Consider the following 23,730-nt stretch of genomic DNA (forward strand, 5'->3'; position numbering starts at 1 on the left):
AGTAGCGGAAAAGTAAAAGAGATCAAGATTTAACGTGGAAAAACTTAAAATTGAGAAAAAAAAACTATGGAGCCACACCATATCAAAAAATTCACTATGAAAATTGGGAGAAGTACAAATCTCTCTTCTATCTCACTTTCTCTTTGCTTCTCTTCTCACATGCACACTTCGCAATGTATACACACTCAAAATACAAGAAAAAAGCTAAGTAAAATAACCAAAAGGAACGCAACCCTTTAAAAAAGAGAGAAAGAAAGTCGTTTAATCTGTTTTGCAATACTGCGACATCAGTTTGGGATGCTGCGATGCTCAAGTCTTTGTCTTGCACTGCTGCAACACCGTATCTATACCGCAGTGACGCTCTTCTCTTTGTCATTCAACGCTGGGGCACTCGGGAACACAATGTTGGGGCTCTCAGGTATGTAGCTCCGGGACATTGTACGAAGAAAAAAAAGGGTGGAAAGCACTTGAACTCAAGCAGGGTGTAAACCCACGCACCCCACAGCGAGCATGAAAAACTTGAGGTCCAAGATAACAGAACAATCCCATTGATTAACACAATCATATTCCACACGTAACATGAGTTGTCTTTAGGAGTTTATTTGCTGAATGTTCAATCCTTCTCCTTTGAGGAGAGGAAATAATATATCAATAAAGTCTAATATAAGTATTTGTATTGATGTCAAGAGTACGTTGTTCTTGACGTTGCGTATCAACCTTATAGGCGATGGTGTATGCGATGTTATTGGTGGCGGTAAGTGTTGAAGCTGGTGAGCAATGGTGTTTATGTCCATAATTTGCATCAGTCTTATAGATGATGATGTGTGTGAATGATGTTGGTGAAACATATATATTAAGTATTAACTATCTTATCAGTAAAAAAGAGAGAAATAAAAACAATAATAACTCAGAGAGTCAGAGGAGAAATTCAACCATCAGGGGATGATCTTTCGTTATTAACGATGAAACCAATGGCATTTTCGTGATTCAGGTGAAATGCATTCGCTGCCCATGGCTGTACTTTTTCTTCGTGCTGGCGGTTCTTTTCGAATTTATTTCTTTATTTATTTGTTTTGTTATACTTCTTCCTCCCGAACAAAAGAGTTTTTGGTTGTTATCATCGATAGCTAGCTTGTTCTCTAGTTTCTGAACTCTGACCCCGTCATCTTCTTCTCCTTTCTTTGCTTTTAGGTTCGATCCCGTCTTCTCCGAATCGTCGATTCGATGCATTGGCAGCTTAGAGCTGATGGGTTTTGTGGGTACTTTGTTGGAAGTCATTGGCTTTGGCTTTGGATTACCGATTGGACTCTTGATCGGATACATCCTCTTCATCTTCTACAACAATCACAGCGATGTGAAGGTGCCCTTCCTTGTTTCTCTATTCCCCTCTCTCTCTATCTCTCTCTCTGTCTCTCTACAAAACCAGATTTTGAAGGGGAATGTGAAGGAAATCATAGTTCTTGGTTTTGGGTTTTGATTTAGTGAATGTATTTGTGTTGCTGCTTGCTTGGAACTGTCTATGGAGCTAAATTGAGCTTTTGGTGATTTTGGTGTGTTTTTTTTTTAAATTTTTTTAATATGGGGTTTAATTTGAATGCGGTGCATATGATTTTGACATTCTTATGTTTGGGAGAATAAAAATTGGCTTTCGAGTTCTGGATTGAGCTGATTTTGTGGGCTATGAAGAAGTTTATTTATGTTGGGTTGGCTGGATTGTGTCCTTCCTATCTACTATCATCTATATTCATGGACATTTGAACTTATGATAAGAGACTGCATTTTTTTTTGTCTTGCCATGGTTTTGCGAGGAGAAGAAAATATTTTCTTCTGTTTCTTTAGATGTCCAAAGTAGTTTTGAAATTGCATTTTTGAATAGAATAGGAAATTTGGTTGGAGAAGTAAACTTTTTGAAGTATTTTTTAATAGATGAGGAATTTTGCTTGGAAAAGTAAACTTCTTTGAAGTATCTCTTTGTCTACATCTAATTTCTTCATTTTATATAAATTTGCTGATCAAATTATATAATAGTGATATTTCATGCAATTTGCATTTTGTGGATGATGAAAGTGCTGCTATATAAACTTTGTCTCTTTGTATGTATGGCAGGAACCCATTGTTAGACCTCTGATTGACCTGGACTCAAAGAGCTTGCATAAAGTCCTACCTGAGATTCCGGCTTGGTTGAAGCATCCTGACTATGACAGAGTAACTTCTCCTCTTTTATTTGTTCTACTTATGTGATACTTTACCTTTTATGCTAATCTTCAAACACCTGGAGGCTTTTGTCTAGCCTTTTTTATGAATATGGTACAATTCTATGAATGTTTTCTTTTTGTGGTTGGTGATCGTTGCTTTGACCATGGGAACTTCTAACAAACTAATGCCCCCTCAAAAAAAAAAAAAAAAGGAATAAAATGAGGAAAATAAAATAATTTTTGCTTTCTGGATTGTGTTTCAAGACAAAATTTATAAGATTATGATTTGCCTATAATGAAATTGTTATAGAAAATGATTAAAAAAACTGTTTTATCATGCTTTTTTTGGATTGTGTTTCTGGAAAAAATTTACCTATGATTAGACTGTATATTTATTATTTTTTTCCTTTGCCTATAGAGGATATGATGTGGATTGATCTGTTTATTGTAATGAAGTGGCACCAATTTACATTTCTTCTGGGAAATCATATCCTTGTATAGATTTTATGATGTAAACAGCTGTGTAATAGGTTGTATCTCTTAGTCCTTCAATGAAAATTTTGAAGTATTTTTGTTTCTAAAGTATTGAGTGAACGAACTCATGAAAAACCTGTAAGGAAGAAGAAGATACAGGAAAGTTGTAGAATATTATCTTGTATTCATTATAGAAACAGTGTTACATCTTTGGGTATATAACAGCAAAAGGTAATGATGTTCTCTGGGAAAGCCGTTAGGCTGCAGGCGGCTTGACAGTAGAAGTGGAGATATGATGCCGAGGTAGTTGGAGCTATTTAATGAGAAAAGTTCCTACGGTATATATTAGGTGTACTAACATCCCCCCTCAAATTGAGCATTGATGGGCTGAATGCTTAATTTGTCGCGAAGTGCTTGAAATCTTGAGTGAGATAACGGCTTAGTGAAGAGATCAGCTGGTTGATCCTCTGAGTGAACATGATGAAGGGTGATAGCACCACTATTGATGTGATTTCGGATGAATTGATAATCAATTTCAATGTGTTTGGTGCGAGCGTGAAAAACAGGATTGTGAGCGATTGCCATTGCAGAGGTATTGTCGCAATATAGAGGGGTAGGCACTGTAGGAGGTAAGTGAAAATCTGATAGGAGACGTCTTAGCCAAATGACATCAGATGTAGCCGACGAGAGAGACCTGTATTCCGCCTCTGTTGAGGATTTTGAGACGGTTGTCTGTTTCTTGACGCACCATGAGATGGGGGTTGTGCCAAGAAACGTACAGAAGCCCGTAGTCGATTTCCGATCAGTGGTGTCGCCGGCCCAGTCAGCATCTGAGTAGGATCGAAGCATTAGATCGGCATTGGTAAGTGGGAGACCATAATGAATTGTGCCATGAATGTAGCGCAGCAGACGCTTCAAGGGCATGAAGTCTGCATTGGTCGGATCATGCATCCGTTGACAGACTTGGTTAGCAGCATATGCGATGTCTGGTCTCGTAATGGTAAGATAGTTAAGAGAGCCTGCAAGACGTCGAAATTGCTGAGGATCGGGATAAGGTAGATTGGAATCTGCAGTGGTTGATGGCTTTAGACTCATGGGTGTGTTGACGGGTTTGCTGTGTTCTAGATTGGCAGCATGAACCAGTTCTGTAGCATAGGCAGATTGATGAAGAAAAACTCCGATCGGGGTGCGGGTGACTTAATACCGAGAAAGGTGGAAACTTGTCCCAGTTGTTTGAGGGAGAAGTGCTTGTGTAAGAGTTGCTGGAGCTGCTGTATAATACTGGCATGGCTGCCAGTAATAAGAAGATCATCGACGTAAATGAGAGCGTAGATTTGAACGTCACCTTTGAGATAAGTGAGAAGTGACGGATCAGCTTTGCTGAAGCTGAAGCCAAATGAACACAGAACCGTCGTGAACTTGTTGTACCACTCTCGCGGGGCTTGTTTTAGACCATATATGGCCTTGTGGAGCTTGCAAACCATAGCAGGGTGCTCACGGTCAATGAATCCCGGAGGTTGAAGCATGTAGACTTCGTCATGAAGGTCGCCGTGGAGAAAGGCATTTGAGATGTCAAATTGCAATGTTGGCCAACCACGGTAATGAGCAATAAGAAGCAGGACTCGAATAGTGGGCATTTTAGCCACGGGACTGAAGGTCTCATGGTAGTTGACGCCAAGTTCTTGGTTGAAGCCTTGAGCAACCAAACGGGCCTTGTATCGCTGTACCTGACCGTGAGCGTTATATTTTGTCCTGAATGTCCATCGACAACCAAGAACTTTGCAATGAGGAGGAGGTGACACCAAGGACCAAGTTCCCTGAGATTGTAGAGCCCGAAATTCTTCAGACATGGCAGCTCTCCATTGAGGTAGTCGGAGGGCTTGATGATGTGTGGTGGGGGTGACATCAGTTTTGAGTGATGTTAATAGATTGAATATGGGTTTGGGACGGTGAATACCAGACTTGAGACGGGTTTGCATTGGGTGAGTGGATGGTTGAAGAGGTGGAGACTTGGTGATGGAAGGTTCGGGTGTGGTGGCAGGGACCGAGTTTGGGTTGATGAAGGAGTTAGTAGAGGAAGAAGGAATACTTGGTGGAGGATCGGTTTGGGTGGGTGAGATAGGAGGTTGAGATGTGTGGGTGATTGTTGAGGTGGGTAGAAGAAGGAACGGGAATGTGGTGGAGGAGTCTGTGGATGGAGTGATGTTGATAGTTGGTTTGTGGAAGGGAAATATATTCTCATAGAACACAACATGTCTTGAAATGTGAATTTGATTTGTAATGGGATTGAAACATCGGTACCCTTTGTGTGCCGTGGAGTAGCCAACGAAGACACATTCGGTGGAGCGAGGATGAAGTTTAGTGGATGTAATTGGCTTGAGCCATGGAAAGCAGAGACAACCGAAAGTGCGTAGATGATTATAGGTGGGTTGACGCTGATGAAGAAGATAGTAAGGAGAATGATTATGGCATACTTTAGTGGATAGTCGGTTGATTAAATAATTGGAAGTTAGAAGAGCTTCGGCCCACAGATTGTGGGGCAAATGAGCCTCATGAAGGAGAGCTCTCGTGGTGTCAAGTAGATGACGGTGTTTCCTTTCAGCAACACCATTTTGTTCAGGAGTATAAGGGCAACTGAATTGATGAGTTATACCATGTTTGGTGAGATACGCACTGAAGGCATGGCTAGTGTATTCGCCTCCGCCATCTGAGCGAAGGGTTGTTATTTTGGAATTAAATGTGTTATTTATTAGTTTGTGTAGCTGTTCAAATTTAGATAGAGTTTCATCTTTGGTATGCATAAGAAAGAGCCAGGAGAAGCGTGAGTAATCATCAGTAAATAAGACATAGTAGCGAAAGCCATTTAAAGATGATATGGGAGCAGGTCCCCAAACATCGGTGTGTATTAGCATAAACGGTTTGGGTACACGAGTTGAAGACAAAGAGAAAGGCAACTTGTGACTTTTGGCCACATTACATGATTTGCACACAAACGATTCTAAAGAAGTACATATTGAAGGAAAAGTCCTAGATAGAAGTTGCTGAATTCTGGCATTCGGGTGTCCCAAGCGGGAATGCCAGTGGTCGTTGGATGAGGTGGTTGTGTGAAGAGCGGATGGCGGAGTGACAGAGTAGAGTCCGTTACGACATCGACCACGGATGAGGATTCGGTTGTCCTGAAGATCCTTGATAAGAAAGCCATGTGAATCGAAAGAGATGGAGCAGTTATTGTCAGTTGTTAGTTTGTGGATTGAAAGAAGATTATGAGTTAGAAGAGGAACATGAAGAAGATTTTTAAGATAGAGCTTACGATTAGAGTCAGGGAGAGGAAGAAGCCCTTGTCCAGAGTTGTGAATGGGAAGAGAACTGCCATTTGCTATTGAAACGGACTCTGAACCTGTGTAAGGAACGAGTTGCTGTATGTGTGAGGCGTCAGGCGTAAGATGCGTTGAAGCTCCAGAATCAAGTACCCATTCATTGAGTGATGTTGGTTGCTGATTTGCAAGCAGAGCTCGCGATGTAGAAGCTGTTGGACTGGTATAAGCCGAATCAAATCGGTGCCAGCAGATGGAGGCATTGTGTCCCGTTTTTCCGCATATTTGACATATGGGTCGGCTTGAATTAGTAGGGATGATGTGAGCTGAATTTGGCTTGAATGGAGCTCCACGACCTCTGCTTCCCCTGTATCCAGAGCGTCCTCTGGATGTATTTGTTCGGTTGGCATAGAATGCGGTATTGTCTGTGACCTGATTTGAGTCTCGCTGAATGTCGGTACCAATGTGAATCTCTTCACTGCAGAGAAGTGTGTACAAGACGTCTAAGTTGATAGGAAGCTGGCTGGTTCGAATAGACGTCTTAAACGAGTTGTAGGAAGGAGGCAATCCATTAAGGATGTGGAGAATAATCTCTTCAGGATCAAGAAATGAGCCCGCAGCAGCGATGTTGTCTACCAGCGCCTTCACCTTCGCTAGGTACTGCATCATTGAGAGATCCTTCATTTGTATGTGATACAACTCATTCTTCAGTTGTATCACGCGTGATTTATTGGTAGGTTGAAGACGAAGCTCAAGTGTGCTCCAGATCTCTTTGGCCGACTTTAATGTCAAAATGATAGGGTAAGATCGACGGTGAAATAGTGGAGAGAAGAGCAGATATCAGATTTTGATCTATCATGTTCCACTGTCGAAGTTCGTTTGAGCTGCTTTCAGCGGATGGTTTCAGCACGCTTCCCGTGAGGTGTCCTTCAAAGCCATTTGCTGAGAATAGTTGAAAGATTTGAAGCCTCCAGATGGGATAGTTGTCGCTCGTGAGTTGGTTTGCGACGATGAGTTTGAGATTAGTCATTAGAAACTTGAGAGAAGCTGGGATACAGAGATCTCCGGTTGCCGGAATAGACGCCGTCGCCGGGGTTGAAGAGCCCGACTGTGCGGCGATAGAAGAGCTTTGATCTCCCATGGTTGAAGAAGGAAAAAGACAGAGACGCTAAAGCTCTGATACCATGAATGAACTCATGAAAAACCTGTAAGGAAGAAGAAGATACAGGAAAGTTGTAGAATATTATCTTGTATTCATTATAGAAACAGTGTTACATCCTTGGGTATATAACAGCAAAAGGTAATGATGTTCTCTGGGAAAGCTGTTAGGCTGCAGGCGGCTTGACAGTAGAAGTGGAGATATGATGCCGAGGTAGTTGGAGCTGTTTAATGAGAAAAGTTCCTGCGGTATATATTAGGTGTACTAACATTGAGATGGTAGAAGAAATTTTCTATTTTTCATCCTTCTAGAACACTACAACTTACAAAATATTGTAAAGGAAAATCTTTCCTTTTTAAGTTATAAGTAAATTTTATATAGGTACCACCATAGTCATGGAAAAGTTCCCCTTTTTATTTAGAAATAATTTATTAGGTACTACCCCATAGTCATGGAAATGACAAGTATAGAATGGTTCGGTGAGCTTAAAAATTTTAATGTTAAGGACTTAAGCTTCAGCCATTATTTTGGTTCCAAAGGCCAATAGCGAAGTATTTTGTAATTGCAGATTTTCTTTTAAATGTTCTTAGATGTTTGTCTGAGCAAAGGCTGAATCCTCATATAGCACTTAGCAAGTATGAATAGAGGAGGACTCACAAAGCTGAACCCAAATAGTTGGGACAACTCTAATGATTATGTGAGAATAGCAAGTAAAAATATAAGATAGTGATTATTAGAATTAATACTTTTCATGGCGGTGTTAGTTCAGTAATTTGCAGTATAATATTGTTGATGGACGAATTTTTAGGATTGTGTATCATGAAACATCAATTTTTTCTATAGAAAAATTGATGAATGATATGTTTTGTGCAGGTTGATTGGATGAACAAGTTTATTTTCGAGATGTGGCCCTACTTAAATAAGGTTTCTCACCTCTTGCATCATTTTTATTGGTAGTCCTCCAGTGATATTCTTCTCTTTGAATACATTGTAAATTTTGTCTTTATTACCTTTGTGATGTTTATGAACAGGCAATATGCAACACAATAAGAATCACATTGAGACCCACATTCGACCAATACATTGGGAAGTATGGTATAGAGTCCATCGACTTTGACGACTTTACGCTTGGCAGTTTTCCTCCTACGATTCATGGTGCGTCTTCGATATCCTTACCTCTATCCCTGAAATTGAATGAAGTATTCCATGCAATAATATATATTATTTTCTAATGATGATACTCCAAGAAAGAGCTATTAACTTTAACTAATAAACTTATTAGAAACACCAAAGGAAGAGGAATGCCTCACTTTTTCTTGAATTTTTCTAATTACTACTGCAACTTATATCTTCTCACTCATCAATTTAATAAAATTAAAAAATGCGTACAAATATCATGAGAAAGTTAAAACGAAAGCCTACTAAATGATGACTATTAATAAAAGTTAATCATTATTATTAAAAAAGTTAATTAGAAGTACATCAAACCCAATATATACCACATAACTGAAAAATATGTAATTTACTTGATTGTTATAGCATGTATAGGGTTAGAAGATCGTGTTTGTAACGACCTAGAATTTAATGGAAGGATTAGATTTTCTTAAATCTATAATTTTTAATCTCATCTACAAGTAATAACAACAAGAGCCAATAACTCTCCCAAAATATAAAAACAATGTAGTCTACTTTCATTTCATCAAAATATGATTACAATATTTCAAATCATAAAAGTCTATACATCAAATATTAAATGCTGGATTACAAAATCATACCTTAAGAATTCGGATCCCAAAATAGTGCCTTTACATCTGATTTAGTCAGCAGGACCTTTAACTTTTCTTGAAACATTAGAAGAACAAAGTAAGTTTGACTAGCTCGGTAGACTCCTCCTTCACCCTTCTTAGACATCAAAACTTAGTTTATATGTATGTTAAAAATAATTAATTTAAAAGCAATTAATCAAATAAAAATATAAAGGCTTTCAAAATACATAAGGCTTGCAAAATAGAAATTTACAAAATTCCAGCATGTATATTTGATATTGGGGTTATCACTTATTTTTATAATCATATAATCATTTTCACAAAAGTTTCTAGATATCGCACAGAATAATCATTTTTAGAGATCCACCTGCATTTCACTTTCATTTTTATTTCCCTTCATAATTTATACAGAAATTTATGAGTTTGCTAAAACATAACTTGGAAAATTTCATAATCTTATTGCATAAACATTAACATGTAAAATTTTATGACTAGGACGTATGTCTGCTTATATCTTCACGTCCCCTTATACCTTTCTTTTCCTCTCACACCTGCACATAACAGGTGTGGCTGAACTCTCCCACATTTGCATTAAACAGATGGGGCCAGAAGAGTACTTACATTATTAATTAACCTTCTACATCTATTTCTTGTAAGTTAGGCCAAAATCCCTCCATATATGCACCATGCAGATGGGGCCGGGAGAGTACATCTAGGGCCCTTTTTAACATAACAGAGAGTACACTTCCTCATACATCACAGCCTAACTCTTCCAATGCTATGAGTGCATAATGCAAATGTAATGTAAATGTACTTAATTTAAGTATTCGATATCGTACGCATAAAGCATATATATAAATTACCAGTAAAAGCCACTTTCTTGTAGAACAGAATGCTCATTGGGCTTTCCCTTTTTCAATTTCTACTTTTAGAGGGATCTTCACATAAATATTTTAAAACTTTTATATAACTACTATTGCTAGAAAAGCCTCAGTCCAATAATATGCATATATTTTAGTTCGGAAAAAAATCAATTGTTGAAACCTAATTATATATAGCAAAAATGTCCATAATAAAGAGCATAATAATATACCAGAAATCACAGTGAAAACTTCATAAAACAAGAAAAAATACATTTTTGTTTATAACTTTTTATAAATTTAATGGAATTGAAATCAGGGACTAGGGTTTAGTAGTTTACCTCGAGCTCTATAATTTTATGAATTGGCCCGATGCACGAATCTTGGACCTTAGTCTCTAAATTCCTTTTTTATCTTTCTCTCTCTTCTTTCCTTTCCTCCTCCTCCCTTCTCTGGCAAGCCTGGAATCGCGGTGCTCTGTTGTCCTAGCTTCGCAGCATTCTAAAGAATCTTCTAGATTCCCCCAGAATATGCTCACTTGAGACCTCGCACCACGGTGTTCACCCAAACCTATTTATTTGTCAATTTTTCCAAGAGCTCGGTGCCGAGGCGTTGTATCTCCTTCCACCACAATGCCCACATAAAAAAATCCAAACTATTAATTTTTACCTTTTTAATCCCAAACCTTAGTTACTTTCTACCCCATTCAATATTCTAAGACTCATAAGTACTATTTAACTTAAAATTAAGGATTACTTATAGAAAATCACCTTGATTTGATGATGGATGTTACAGTGTTATTGTAGAATTATGAATAATCTTCAAAATTTGAAAAAATGCAAAACTTCAAGACTCCACATATTGTTTTCCATTGAACTCCCAAACTTGATCAATTTTACCCGTAAGTATTAAGAAGATAATTATGAACTCATACTTGATTATTTGCTCTTTGATACTTTCATAACTTCGAGAAATCTTCTTTATGTTTTTGCCTCCAATTATTGATTACATTTTGTCAAATCCTTCTTTTGCAAAGATTTTGAAATTTTGAATGATGCAAATCTTGGCTTTACATCTTTTTTTGTCTCATGATCATTATCTTTTAGAGAGAAATCCATCTTTTGCTTTTGAATTGTTGATATTCTTGCCTTTGCATTGGGAATGACCGTAGGATCTTCAATCTTAATCTCAACTTCAAAAAATAGTTAATTTTCCTTTACTTTGAGGATATCAAGAAAAGTAAAAGTAAATTTTATAAAACTCTAATTTATTTTGTTATGTTAGGGATTTGACTATTGGGTAGTAAAAATTAATTGTTTGCTAAGTTAAGCATGGCGGAAATGAGAATGTTAAGATAAATGTGCGATAGGACTAAGATAAATAAATTAAGAAATAATTATATTAGTGGGAAAGTGAAGGCCACATGTTTTATGATAGTATATTTGAAAAATAGACTTAGTTGGTTTGACATTTCAATGAAGAGAAGGAAATCTACTAATTTGGCGTATAAAAAAAATTGGATGTGGAAGGATTAGGAAGAAAATTCCATATAACTAAGTTAAAAAAGATAAATATTGTATAAAATATATGTGAAGACTAGCTTTAATATCTCATGGAACACTTTATAGAAACAAATGAAAGATAAGAGTTCATAATGCCAACCCTATATAGTTAGATAATGCTAAAGTTGATGTTAATGATGACTTTGTCTTCAATCTTTTATTATTGAGCCTTAATATATTTTCTTTGAAATTATTTTTTATTTTCGAAGGTTTTTTTTTTTTTAGGATGGATGATTTTCTTTATAGGTTCCTCCTTTTTATCTTCAACCTTAAACACTTAATTTTATTTTTTTAAAACTTTGTTGAAATTGATTTTGCATTTATTTAAGGTTGATGGCTTTCAACAATATTGTGGAGCGCAACCCTTATTCATTTAAGACTATAGTTGATACATGTAGGTAGTGATCATCACTAGTAAAATATATTCTTGTAGGTTGCCTTATCCTTCTAAAAATCTCTTTCTATCATGAGAAAATGATGCAAAATATTAACATTTTTTTTTTTCATTTTTTATGAATTTTTTTGGTTTAAAATTGATGCAAAATATTAAAAAAGAATTATTATAGCCCTACAATCAGATTAAGATTAAGGGTCATGATTTCTCATCCCAAGATAAAGATCAAAGGCCAAGAGAGATTTAGGAGCTCATATGGATTATGGAGTAATGAAGTCATGTGATAATGTTGCAAGTAATATTTAATCATAGTCTTTAATATTTATTTAAGAGTTAATAAAAAAAAAGAAAAAAAAAGGCCATGATAGATTCATCTGACATGAAAAGCGAAGAAATCTATATTTGAAAAGTTTATATTTATGAAGTCTATATTTGTAAAGTTTTGAAATGTATTTAAAACTAAAATATTAAATTATAACATTTGAGTTTTAAATTTTAAATATTTTCCTTCATGTGGGAGGATTTTATTTTATTAATTTTCTCTTTCTTTATTTTCTTTTTCTTTGTTTGGAACTTGGGAGGCGGCTACAACTAAATTCGAGGGAGCGGCCCCACTCCCCTTCTCTCTTTTTGTTTTGAAATCTCTATTCTTTTTTTAGTTTCCTTTCTTAGGACATAATGTCTTGCTTTAAGTATTTGTTTTGATTAACAAAAATTCAATTTTTTAAGAAAAAAATGGAGATTGAAATATGTAGGATTTTGTGTTTGGTGCTCAAATCCTCCCTCGGTTGTGTGCTTGATGGTTGACCTCTTTGGGCCTTTCTTGTTGGAAGACTTAGATATCCTCCTTATCTCTTGCATATCTCTCCCCCAACCTCTTCTACTAGTTCCCCAACATCCCTAGCCTTTATCTATAGGTTTTCCGATCTTGTTGTAGCAAGAAAAATATTCTCTAAGCCTCTGGCAAGTAATCCGTCAAAACTAGGGTAACCTTGACCTAGTTTTGCTCTTCTCCTTCCACCATCCTCAAAATTCCTTGGATCCCAATCAAAAACTTCGTATCAATTCTTCCACATCGCTTTAATCCTTCCAAGTCTCTTCAAATGACAAAGACATCATTAGACTTATCTTCATTCACATATAGAGAGCTCCCAGTGAGGGGAAATTAGTAATATATGTGAGAATATTAGCTTTAGTCCTACCTCAAATTATTAAAAATTATATTAATGCAAAATTACTAAGTGTTTGACTTTCACCCATATATTTAAGCTTTTGAGTTAAAAATAAATTTGATAGCTGGTGTATCTAACCCCCATTTTATTCATTTCTAACAACATATGCTTTTAGTATATACTATCAGATTCGTGTAATTTTATCTATCGCTGGGAATTGTCTTTTCCTTCTTACTTGGAACTTATCTAGGCTTGGATATGGATACTACTGAAATCTCTCCTTATTTCATGTTCCCTTTCGGGAAGCCACTAAGAGGGTCCAATCTTTTATCTGATTCTACATTTCAACAGGTGTTAAAGTTATAGAGACTCAATTAAATGAACTGGTTATTGAGCCCAAGGTTCGATGGGCTGGCAATTGCAGTATCACTGTGGCTTTAAAACTTTTTTCCTTTAAATTTACAGTACAGGTAATCCTTCACACCATATTATATTCAGTGACAATGAGTACTTCTATTTTTAAAGCAAAACTTACGTAGCTTAGAAACCATATATTTGCGCAGTTGTTAGATTTACAAGCATTCTTGGCCCCTCGTATTACTCTAAAACCGCTAGTTCCAAGCTTCCCATGCTTTGCAAGCATAATTATTTCTTTGGTTGAAAAGGTAATTATACTTGATTTTTTTTGCTACTTTATTATAAATTGTATGAGATTATATATCGTTGCTCATTGATTGTTCTAAATTATGGCTGCAGCCTTTTATTGACTTCGGGCTTAAGCTGCTTGGCGCTGACATCATGGCTATTCCTATTTTATATCGCTTTGCTCAGGTCCTTAAACTTTTATTATTCAGCATAAATTTGGGCAACATTGAGGTTTTGTACTAGAAAGCTGGTTTAAGAAGCAACAAAAAAGTCGTCCCAAACGAAACCTCAATCATCCTGGAACTTTGAAATGATTCATTTCATTGCTATCAAGTCTAGCAAATTAAATTTTAACAGTTTCAAATTGGAGTATGAATTGACTATAATATATATGATCTTTGCTTATAGGATATGATCTCATCGGAAATTTCAAATATGTACCATTGGCCTAATGATATGGAGATACCAATTCTGGATAATCTTAGGTAATCTTCTGTAAGCGAAGTTACCGTTGGGTTTGTCTTTCCTTGTATTCTAGTTCTTGGTAAAATCTTTATTATGGTTTCAACTTTGTATTAAGTCTCTTTTCCAAGATTAATGATCACTGTTTTTTCTTAGAAAATAATTAAATCTCAGTAAGTTCCTTAATTTTTGTCAGGGAAGCGCTTTCACTTAAGACTATTAAACTAGTTGCAACCAATGTTGCTTATAGCCTGGCTTATGTTAGATCGGTCCTTAGTGGACTAGTCCAGCTGGCCCCTTCTAAGGGGTCGGTTAGAAGGAGCAGCGGCAAGAAGGAGAGAGAGAGGGATTGGGTGAGATCCACTAGAGTTCAAATTCAAATTTGGGAGCCAAAGGAGGGTGCGGCAAGGGCTATTAGGTCTTTTTGCTTTTTGTTTTAATTGTATGCCTTAAGTATGAGGGGGAGATTAGGGTTAGGGTGATGTTTTGATTATTTTGTTCTTGAGGGAGTTTTCTTCTTGATGTCTTGGGCATTAGCTTTGTCTAAGGATTGAGAGAGAACGATCTTCCTCTCGAACAGAGAATCAATTATATCTTATTGCTCTTTGTTCCGTAGAATTTCTTCTATAAAACTATTATTTTGGTGAGATTTAATTTCAGATTTTGTAAGTTTGTTCACTGATTTTGTCTCTATTGATAGGAATATTTGAGTTCTACAAATATTTTCTACCAGCTTACTAAAGAAAGGTTTACTCCTGATATTAATTTTTGTTAACCTTTTCTCATTTGATTGCAGTGTAGCCATCAAGAAGCCAGTGGGCATATTACATGTAAAGGTTGTACGGGCATTTAACCTCTTGAAGATGGACATCCTTGGTAAATCTGATCCTTACGTCAAGCTGAGTTTGAGTGAGGATAGACTACCATCAAAGAAAACCTCAGTTAAGATGAGTAATCTGAATCCCGAATGGTATGAAAATTTCAAGCTTATTGTGAAGGATCCTCAAACCCAAGTTCTTCAGCTGCACTTGTACGACTGGGAAAAGGTTTATAAGCTTCATATTTCCATCTTAACATCTTTTAACAACAATTAGTAACTGTTATTATAGAGACATACGTCTTGGATTACTATATATTGTCAAAATTTATTGCATTCTTGCTGTTTGCACTTTTAAAGCTAATCATTGTGGTTTTATCCTATGGCAAGTGTTAAATCATATGAGAGTATTGAGTTTACTTTCAGATGAGATATATTTAAAATATGTTAGTGTAGAAATATGTTAGACCAGTCCATTGGACCAGTTCAGCCTGTCCCATACGGACCGGCTCACGCATAATAGAGGCGGGATTTCTCCGCCTCCTGTACGTGCTGCTCAAGCTGACCAGTCCAAAAGAGTTGTTTAGGAAGGATTTTTGAGGAAATTAGTTAGAAAATTTGAATGTAGGGACCGTTTAGAGATTTTCTTTTGGATTGTATGTATTTAATAGTTTGTTTTCCTAGGGTTAGGGCATCTTGAGTTTGGCTATTTGAGATCTCTTAGGTTTCCAGGCTCTAGCGGCGTCTAGAGATTTGGGAGAGAGAGATCCTCCTCTCGAATAGATGATCAATTGTATCTTGGTATTTTCCGTTTCTATCTCATCAAATAATACAAATTATATATTGTTTTCTTCGTTTCGTGTGGATTTTTGTAGAGAATTCTCGTTTTTTTCCAAAGATTGCTAGGAAATTCTTAAGTTCTTCAAGTGTTTCCTATCAAAATACTACATAATTGACCCTCACCCATAGGCTTAAGCTTTTTGATTGATTATACCACTAGTATATCAGGTACAACTTTAGTTCCCTTCTAATTCGCATCCTCTAACACACTATATAATGCAGGTAAAAGCACATGATAAATTGGGCATGCAGGTTGTGCCACTGAGTTCACTTATCCCTCATGAGATGAAGGAAATTACACTTGATCTTGTAAAGAACATGAACCCAAATGATCCACATAATAAAAAGGATAGAGGGAAGCTTGTGGTGGAATTGACATATGAACCTTTTAGAGAAGAAGCTAGTGGAGTTTTAGGCGGCGAAGGAAAGCCCGGTAGCCTGACAAGAAGTTATTCACTAGAAAGCTCATCTGGTAATGGTGTTCTTTCTGTAACAATTGAAAGTGCTGAACATGTTGAGGGAAAGCATCACAACAATCCCTATGTAGTAATTCTTTTTAGAGGAGAAACCAAAAAGACCAAGGTAAAGTTCATTACAGTGGAAGCAAATTCACTCAAAAACTTTAGCTGAATATTCATTTTGGTCTAATTTTCACTAAATTCATCTTAGGTTGTCAAGAGAAGCAGGGATCCAAGGTGGAATGAAGGCTTTCAGTTCATGTTAGACGAGCCGCCGGTCAACGATTTCATGCACATTGAAGTTTTGAGCAAAAGAAGGGGCTTAAATTGTTATCCCAAGGTTGGAAAGAATGAGCTATGAAACTTCCCTCATACTTATCATGTTTCTACAGTTCTTCTTGCTTTCAAATCTTGAAATACTTTTGTTTTCTCTATAGGAATCTCTTGGCCATGTTGATCTTAAGCTCGCAGATGTTGTCAATAATGGGCGCATCAATGAGAAGTTTCATCTCATAAACTCTAAGAATGGTGTGATTCACATTGAGCTAATATGGAGCACTGTCTGAACAACCGGTTAACAGGTGCTGTAAATTTTTCGTTTGAATTATATTTGAAGGTGGATTATAAACAAAGGCTTCGTTTGGGACGGCTTTCTTATTGCTTCTTAAAGTAGCTTCTCAGTACAAAAATTAAAATTATTGTATTAAGAAGTTGTTTTAAGAAGCAGAAAGAAAGCCGTCCCAAACGAAACCAAAATTTAATACATTTCTACACCATTTTGCATTCATTTCAATAAAATATTTTTGTGAACCGCATAGTGGCATATAAGAATCTCTGCCAGTCTGTTTTTCTTGATAACATGATCGATTTATAGAAGGGTTCATATCAATATCAAAGTAAGAGGTTGTTCCTAAAAAACTAGATTGCTTAATCTACAACTGATTAACCTAATAATTGAGGTCTGTATGATTATGATAATGGCTGTGAACATTGGTATCAAGTTCATTTTTTACATCCGGAACGTGTCATGACCTAATCCGGATACTCGAACTAACGAGGCAGAAACAAGCAACCGGATAATTATAACATTTCTTTTAAATTCACACAGTTTATCATCTACATTCCAATTAAAATTGAAGAGCCACTAACTTCTATTTTCATCAAACTACTAATACATTCTTCACATCTTAATATTTATATAAACCATAAATTATATATTATCATTTGAGTGTTGTATTCCATAGGCATACTCCTCTCTTTCAGTCATTTTTACTTATAAGAAAACTTGCCTAAAAATGTTAATTTAATAGAGTGAGTTGAACTCCTATAACTTTGCAATCATACCTCTAATATAAGAATTTTACTTGCATGAACGAAACATATTCATTTGGCTTTAATTCTTTTACATTTACAGATATTCATATTTATCATTTCTATATTTTAAATAACGTAAATTCTTTATTTATCATTATCAAATAACATATTCATTTATTCGTAGTCATCATACAACATATTTCTTTTTCCTTTTTTATTTAGTGCAGGAGCACCATCTACATGTACTAATAAAGTTACAACCATTTCAATTTTCTTTTTTCATTTGACGTGTATGAGTACGTTGCTTTTTCAACTAGTATCATATTGGGTTGAACTCCTATAATTTGCATGTATATATCTTTTTCTTTTTTATTTCATTTACATATAATAAGTCTTTAATATATATTTATGTATTCTGTATCCTTATAAATGTTAAGTTTCTAACTTGCATCTTTTGCCTCACGGAGGATGTCCTTCTTAATAATTATTTCCTTCCTTCACTGACAAATCGAAGCTTACAATAATTGAACTCTTCCTACAACCATAATATTTTCTTTCAATTGGAGAAAATTATAAAAATTCCTTTCTCTCAGCTTGAACAGAAAAGAAAAGAAATAAGGAAAAGATTTACTTGAAGTTTTTTCCATTGTCAAAGAATGAAAGAAATTATAGAAGAAGAATTTACAATTTCTTTCTTCTCATCTCTCCAAATTTCTTCTTCCCTGCTTTCAAATCTCTTCATTTGCCTTTTAAGTAAACATCCCTCGTTTAACATGGAAGGATTTATACATAAATAGAAAAAACTCAACAAACAAATCTTCCTTCTTCTTCCTCTCGTTCACTATCTCTTCTCTCAATCTTTGCTTCTTTAGAGACAATGAACGAAGATGAGGAAGTTATTTTTTTTTGTGAGAAGTTGTCTAATTTCATTCTCGTACTCAATCCTTTGCTCAGAAATGCGACTCGACCCATCCAGAAGCGCTCGTGTGTGAATTCAGCCCGGTCGGCTTCACGTGCTACTCTTGGTTCCGTCACCTACTCGTGCGATTTAGTAATTAGGGTTGGCCGGTTCAATTGAACCGATCACATTTAAACCGGTTTTTATCGAATGAATCTTCTTCACTTATTAAATGATTTATAATAATCTCTTTAATTTGACTTCATCTATTTTATGCTTGAGTGAAATCATCAGCAAAAAAGATTTCAAAGATGATAAAGTGTTTTTTATGTCCATATCTTCAAATCTACATGGATTTATAAATCTTCTTAAATTTATTATGAGATTCATTAATATCATGATTAAAAGAGAACCTTTATTCATAGGATCTTTCTCCAACCTAAATAAACTTTAAACTAGTTTATCATCTCCCACGAGCTTAAAAAAACATCTCATTTAAAAGAAGTAAATTCTTTTAAAAAAATTTTAAACTCTTTGAGCCATCAAATTGTTGGGGATTAGGAGTAAACACCTCAATGACGAAACAAGCAAGAAAGTAAAAGCAGCAGAAAAATAAAGGACAATATGATTTAACATAAAAAATCCAAAATAGAGAAAAATTATGGAGTCACACCACACCAAGAAATTCACTATGAAAATTGGGAGAAATAAGTACAAATATGTCTTCTCTCTCACTCCCTCCTTGCTTTTCTTCTTATATGCATCATTTTCAATGTCTACACTATCAGAAATATAAGAGAAAGTCAAGTAAATAACCTTAAGGGACGCAACCCTTTTAGAAAAATGAGAAAGAAAACCATCCAATCTGTCTTGCAACGTTGTGGCCCTAGTCTAATAACGTTGTGGCGCTTAAACTTGTAGCATTGCAGCTCTAAACTTGCAAAGCTACTATGCCGAATCCAAAGTGATGTGACGCTTTGCTCTCTGTCGATCAACGCTGGGGAACTCGGGAACATAGCGTCGTAGCGCTTAGGTGTAGCGCCTAGGCGTTGTTTGAAAGAAAAAAAAAATTTTGGTGCAAAGCACCCAAACCAAAGCGTAGGGTAAACACCTCGCACCCCCTAATAAGCACGATAAACTTGAGGTCTGAGGCAACATAATAACCCGACTGATCAATATAATCAGATTCCACACATAACACAAATTTCTTAATCTTGAACTATATATTCATTGTTCTTTCATATAATCACTTTAGACCCCCACAACCTTGGACTAATTACTACAAACAATAAAAAAATAAAAAAAAAATTACTACAAACATTAAATTAATTACAAAAAAAGATCATGCATAACAATAGCAAACACTAATATTCATATGGTTTGACTTAAAGAAGCTTATATTCATAATCACATAAAGATCAAATAATATATTAAGTCTCAAATACGACGATTGAAGGATCACACTTCATCAAAATTTGAAGATACGGACAAAAAATACTAATTTATAAAGTCGAAAGAAAATGCAAAATATATGCTATAAATATTAGAACTAGAGGTGAAAGTAATGTTGTTGGTGCTCTAATTATTTATAAACACTAATATGTAGAAGTCTAAATAAGTACTATTCTCTACTATGTCCAAGAGTTTTTTCTCTTACTAGATTACAAATAGCAACATTCTCTCTATTTTGAAGAAGCTAAAGAACTCTCTTTGAAAGCATTCAAAACAACTTCTTCATTTCATTCTCAAATGACATGCCTCACCTCTATCATCCTCTCTCTCTCTCCTCCATGGGTTCCTTCTTATTATATTATGCTTCAAACCATTTTTTTCTTCCCTTTTTATAATTGCATCATTAGGTTTAAAAATTGAAGTGGAATAATATAGCATAAATTAATTAACTCGCATTAAACAAAAAATATGAGTGAATTGATCTTAAGTTGATTGCCATCAATATTAAGAAGTCAAAGATCAATGAATCTTTGGCTTGATAACCACCAATTATAAATAATAAAAAAAATCATATGTTTAGATCTCATAAAATTTTGAGTTAAAATTAGTCATTTAGGCTTTATTTGGGATGACTTTCTTACTGCTTAAACAGATTTTTAACTACAAAAATTAAATTTTTTGCACTAAAAAACTGCTTTAAGAAGCATTAAGAAAGCCATCCTAAATGGAACCTTAATCTTGAACGAAGTAAAGCTTGTTTATAGTCTGATTTGAGTCAATTTTAGTTCCAACTAAATTGGTATTAATTGTTTCATATTCTAGCTTGATTTGGGCCAAAAATTGATTTGTCTAGAACTTTGATTCTCTTGGGCAAGTTTTTATCACAATATATAGAAATCATACATTTTTTGAGTTGCTCAAATATAAAATGTGTAAATAATATTATAAGAAGATTTGTGAAATTAAAAATCATTGATGTTTTCAATATCTAGTTAAAAGGTCTTATATTTGGATAATTAAGTGTTAAACATCTCTTGTAATTTTGGATACTTATTTTCAGAGTTATCAAAATGGGTTTATAGGTTGGGATCAGATATTCAGATCTGACTAAAAATTGACTCGACACGAATATAGTCAACCAGAATCCGACCTGTTTATTATAAACATGTAAAAAGTTAAACTCGAACTTGACCCCTAACATCTTGAATGATTTGAATATGACTCGCTAATTTATTTTGGTAAAATTTTTTAACTTATTAATTATAAAGTTTAGGCTATGTGATAAAATTAAGAGGATTATATCACAAGTAAACAAAATTAAAATTCAAAAATAAGTTTGCATGTCAACCAGAACTCGATCTGTTTGATAAACGGGTTGAAAAGCCCAACATGTGTATTAAATGGTCAACCTGAATCCAAATTTTTCTAATCAAACTAACTGTTTGGGTTATTTATTGACACTTCTACTTCTTTCTCGATACAATTTTGATAAAATAATACTATTTAGCAACAATCAAATTATAGTACAAAAACCTAATTCTATTTTTAATAAAAAGTAATTAACATACTAATATTTCTAAATAAAATCAAATTTTTTAACTAAGATTTACTTTTATTTTCAAATTAAGCCTTTTTTTCTTTTATAATTTTATGCTTATACTAAATAAAATAAGATTAATGTACTCATCATAATTATTTTTTCAAGCTCATGAAATCAAATTTCCTTATATAAATTTCAAATCATTCAAATAAATTGAATAATTATGATGATTAACCTCAAAAAATATTATTAAAAATTCATAATAATTAAGCAAAAATTAATTAATTAAATTAGTTGCCTAAGTCAACCTTTAATCAATCAAAGATAAATATAATTAGTCGATTAATTCAAGTTTAATTCTCATAGAGACAGCTCAACTTGATTGATTTGATTCAAGACATCATGAATGTAAATTTTGAAGGTCTTCTTTTAAGAACTTTATTATTATTTTTAATTATTCTCGTCCACTAAAATAGATCAAGGAAAAGAGCCCAATAAGTGCTTCAACCTTTTCTTTCTCTCTCTTACCTACTTTAGTTAGGGAGCACATATTCTCCTCAACTTGCTTGCCATTTTGTTCGTCAAGCACTAATGGAAGAAAGAAAGATAAAAGAGTTTCTAACCTAACTTAGAGAGAGAGAGAAAAGGAGAGAAGAGAGAGAGAGGAAGAGATAGAGAGAGAAAGAAGAGAGAGAGAGAGAGGTGAAAGACTTTGAGTGGAGAGAACTATTTATGAAAGAAAGGGTTCTCTTATATCTCATGATGCACGCTGTTAGACTTTCCAGGCTTTATGATAGTCAACCACAAAGCCTCAAGACAGGCTTTGTGCTTTAAAAAGTGTGCTTTAATTAAACTTTTTTTAATTAAATAATTATGCATTATATCATTTTTGTAAATGATTTGAGTCTAATAAAGTATTATTTTGTAAAGTTATTATTTTCTCTCTAATAAGAAATTCTCTTATTAATTAGATATGCGTTTTTTGAACAATAATTTTTAATTTATTCGGGGTTGTAAATGAATAAATAGATTTATTTTTCTTTTTATCAAAATTGAGAAGAAAATAAAGGGAATATGTTTACTTAAATTTAATCAAAAAAGTTTTTAATCATGAAATTTGTGTGATATAATAATTAATTAATTATTACATATATTTAAAAGAAAAAAATAAATAAAAAATGTATTCTGAATGAATTTATTAATGTTGAGCTACTCCCCAACTTTTTAACTGTTTCATGGACTTTATTATTAAGAGCATATGTGCAAATTTCTTAGCTTTTATATGGGTTATCTTAAGCGACAACATAACCGTTAATTAATGAACTAATTAATTAATTAATTATCGTTGGTGGAGTAAGTATGTTTGCAAAGCTGATTCCTTAAAGAATAAATGTTGGAGAGCTCTCTCATACCATTTTAGGCTTCATCTGAGACAATTTTTTATTGTTTCTTAAAATAAATTTTTAGTAAATTTTTTTGCTTGAAATTCGCTTTCAGAAGCAGTAAAAAAGCCATCCCAAATGACAGCTTTCTTACTGCTTTCTAAAGCAGATTTTTTGTTAATAATTTTCAAGTTAAAAACATTTTTCTACCTAAAAATTACTTTATAAAACAATAAGAAATTGGGCACAAACGAAACCTTCAAGTTGCGTATCTATGAACACTTTTGATTTTGTAGTTTTTTTTAAAGAAAATATAATTCCTATTTGTGAGAGTAATAATTGTTTGGGAGAGTTTTTTAGTTGCTTTGCTTTTTAGATAATAATCATAAGTTTGGTTGGTTACTGCTTTGTGCTAAATTTTCATTATTTTTTAGAAATTTTTGTAGTGAAAATCTACTTTCTACAATCATAACTTTGAAGTTATTTTTTATGCATTAATTTTACAATCAACTTTATAGAATATTGTGGCCGTCCCAATCAAACCTTTAGTCACAATTTATTTTGTTTTAAATAAATGAGTAAATTATTTTTTTATTCATAAGCACTTTTATATGCATATGAAAATTTTGAAAAAATGCCTTAATATGCATATGAAAATTTGCAAGATGAAAGTGAGAATCTATAAGACCCAAAAAAGTTTTGTCACGTTGAGTAAAATTATAGAGTTTCCATCATAAATGTGAGGCCAATTAGCCTGGTTGAATCAGACAACATTAGGTGATGCCATTTAAGGTAGGGGTGTCAACTTTTGACCCGACCCGAAAACCCGACCCGGAAAATCCGGGTTGAATCCGACCCGTTTGATAAACGGGTCGGGTTCGGGTTCGTAAATTTGACCCGTTTGATAAACGGGTCGGGTTCGGGTTCGTAAATTTGACCCGTTTGATTAAACGGGTCGGGTCGGGTTGACCCGGCGGGTTGCCGGGTCAACCCGACAACCCGTTTAATTTAAAAAAATTTGAAATT

At 34.4% G+C, this 23,730-nt stretch overlaps 1 protein-coding gene across 1 annotated transcript; it reads left to right on the plus strand.

Annotated features, from left to right (window-relative positions):
* The first annotated feature begins 1,105 nt into the window (after nucleotides 1-1,105).
* On the plus strand, nucleotides 1,106-16,951 carry LOC110102983 (synaptotagmin-3). Its single transcript, XM_020831511.2, has 12 exons — nucleotides 1,106-1,360; nucleotides 2,107-2,205; nucleotides 8,016-8,066; nucleotides 8,174-8,297; nucleotides 13,248-13,366; nucleotides 13,460-13,561; nucleotides 13,653-13,727; nucleotides 13,950-14,026; nucleotides 14,800-15,049; nucleotides 15,883-16,242; nucleotides 16,330-16,458; nucleotides 16,556-16,951. Exons 1-12 carry the CDS (start codon nucleotides 1,247-1,249, stop codon nucleotides 16,682-16,684), a joined length of 1,629 nt encoding a protein of 542 aa, XP_020687170.1. The 5' UTR covers nucleotides 1,106-1,246; the 3' UTR covers nucleotides 16,685-16,951.
* The last annotated feature ends 6,779 nt before the right edge of the window (nucleotides 16,952-23,730 follow it).

This window comes from Dendrobium catenatum, unplaced genomic scaffold, assembly GCF_001605985.2.
Source record: "Dendrobium catenatum unplaced genomic scaffold, ASM160598v2 fragScaff_scaffold_1482, whole genome shotgun sequence".
NCBI lineage: Eukaryota > Viridiplantae > Streptophyta > Magnoliopsida > Asparagales > Orchidaceae > Dendrobium > Dendrobium catenatum.

What these genes read in the sequence shown, in the direction of transcription:
- LOC110102983 (XM_020831511.2), top strand. Translation starts at nt 1,247, where the DNA reads ATGGGTTTTGTGGGTACTTTGTTGGAAGTCATTGGCTTTGGCTTTGGA. An exon ending in AGCATCCTGACTATGACAGA is followed by an intron (nt 2,206 to 8,015) that starts GTAACTTCTCCT and finishes TGTTTTGTGCAG; the next exon opens with GTTGATTGGATGAACAAGTT. An exon ending in TTTTCCTCCTACGATTCATG is followed by an intron (nt 8,298 to 13,247) that starts GTGCGTCTTCGA and finishes ACATTTCAACAG; the next exon opens with GTGTTAAAGTTATAGAGACT.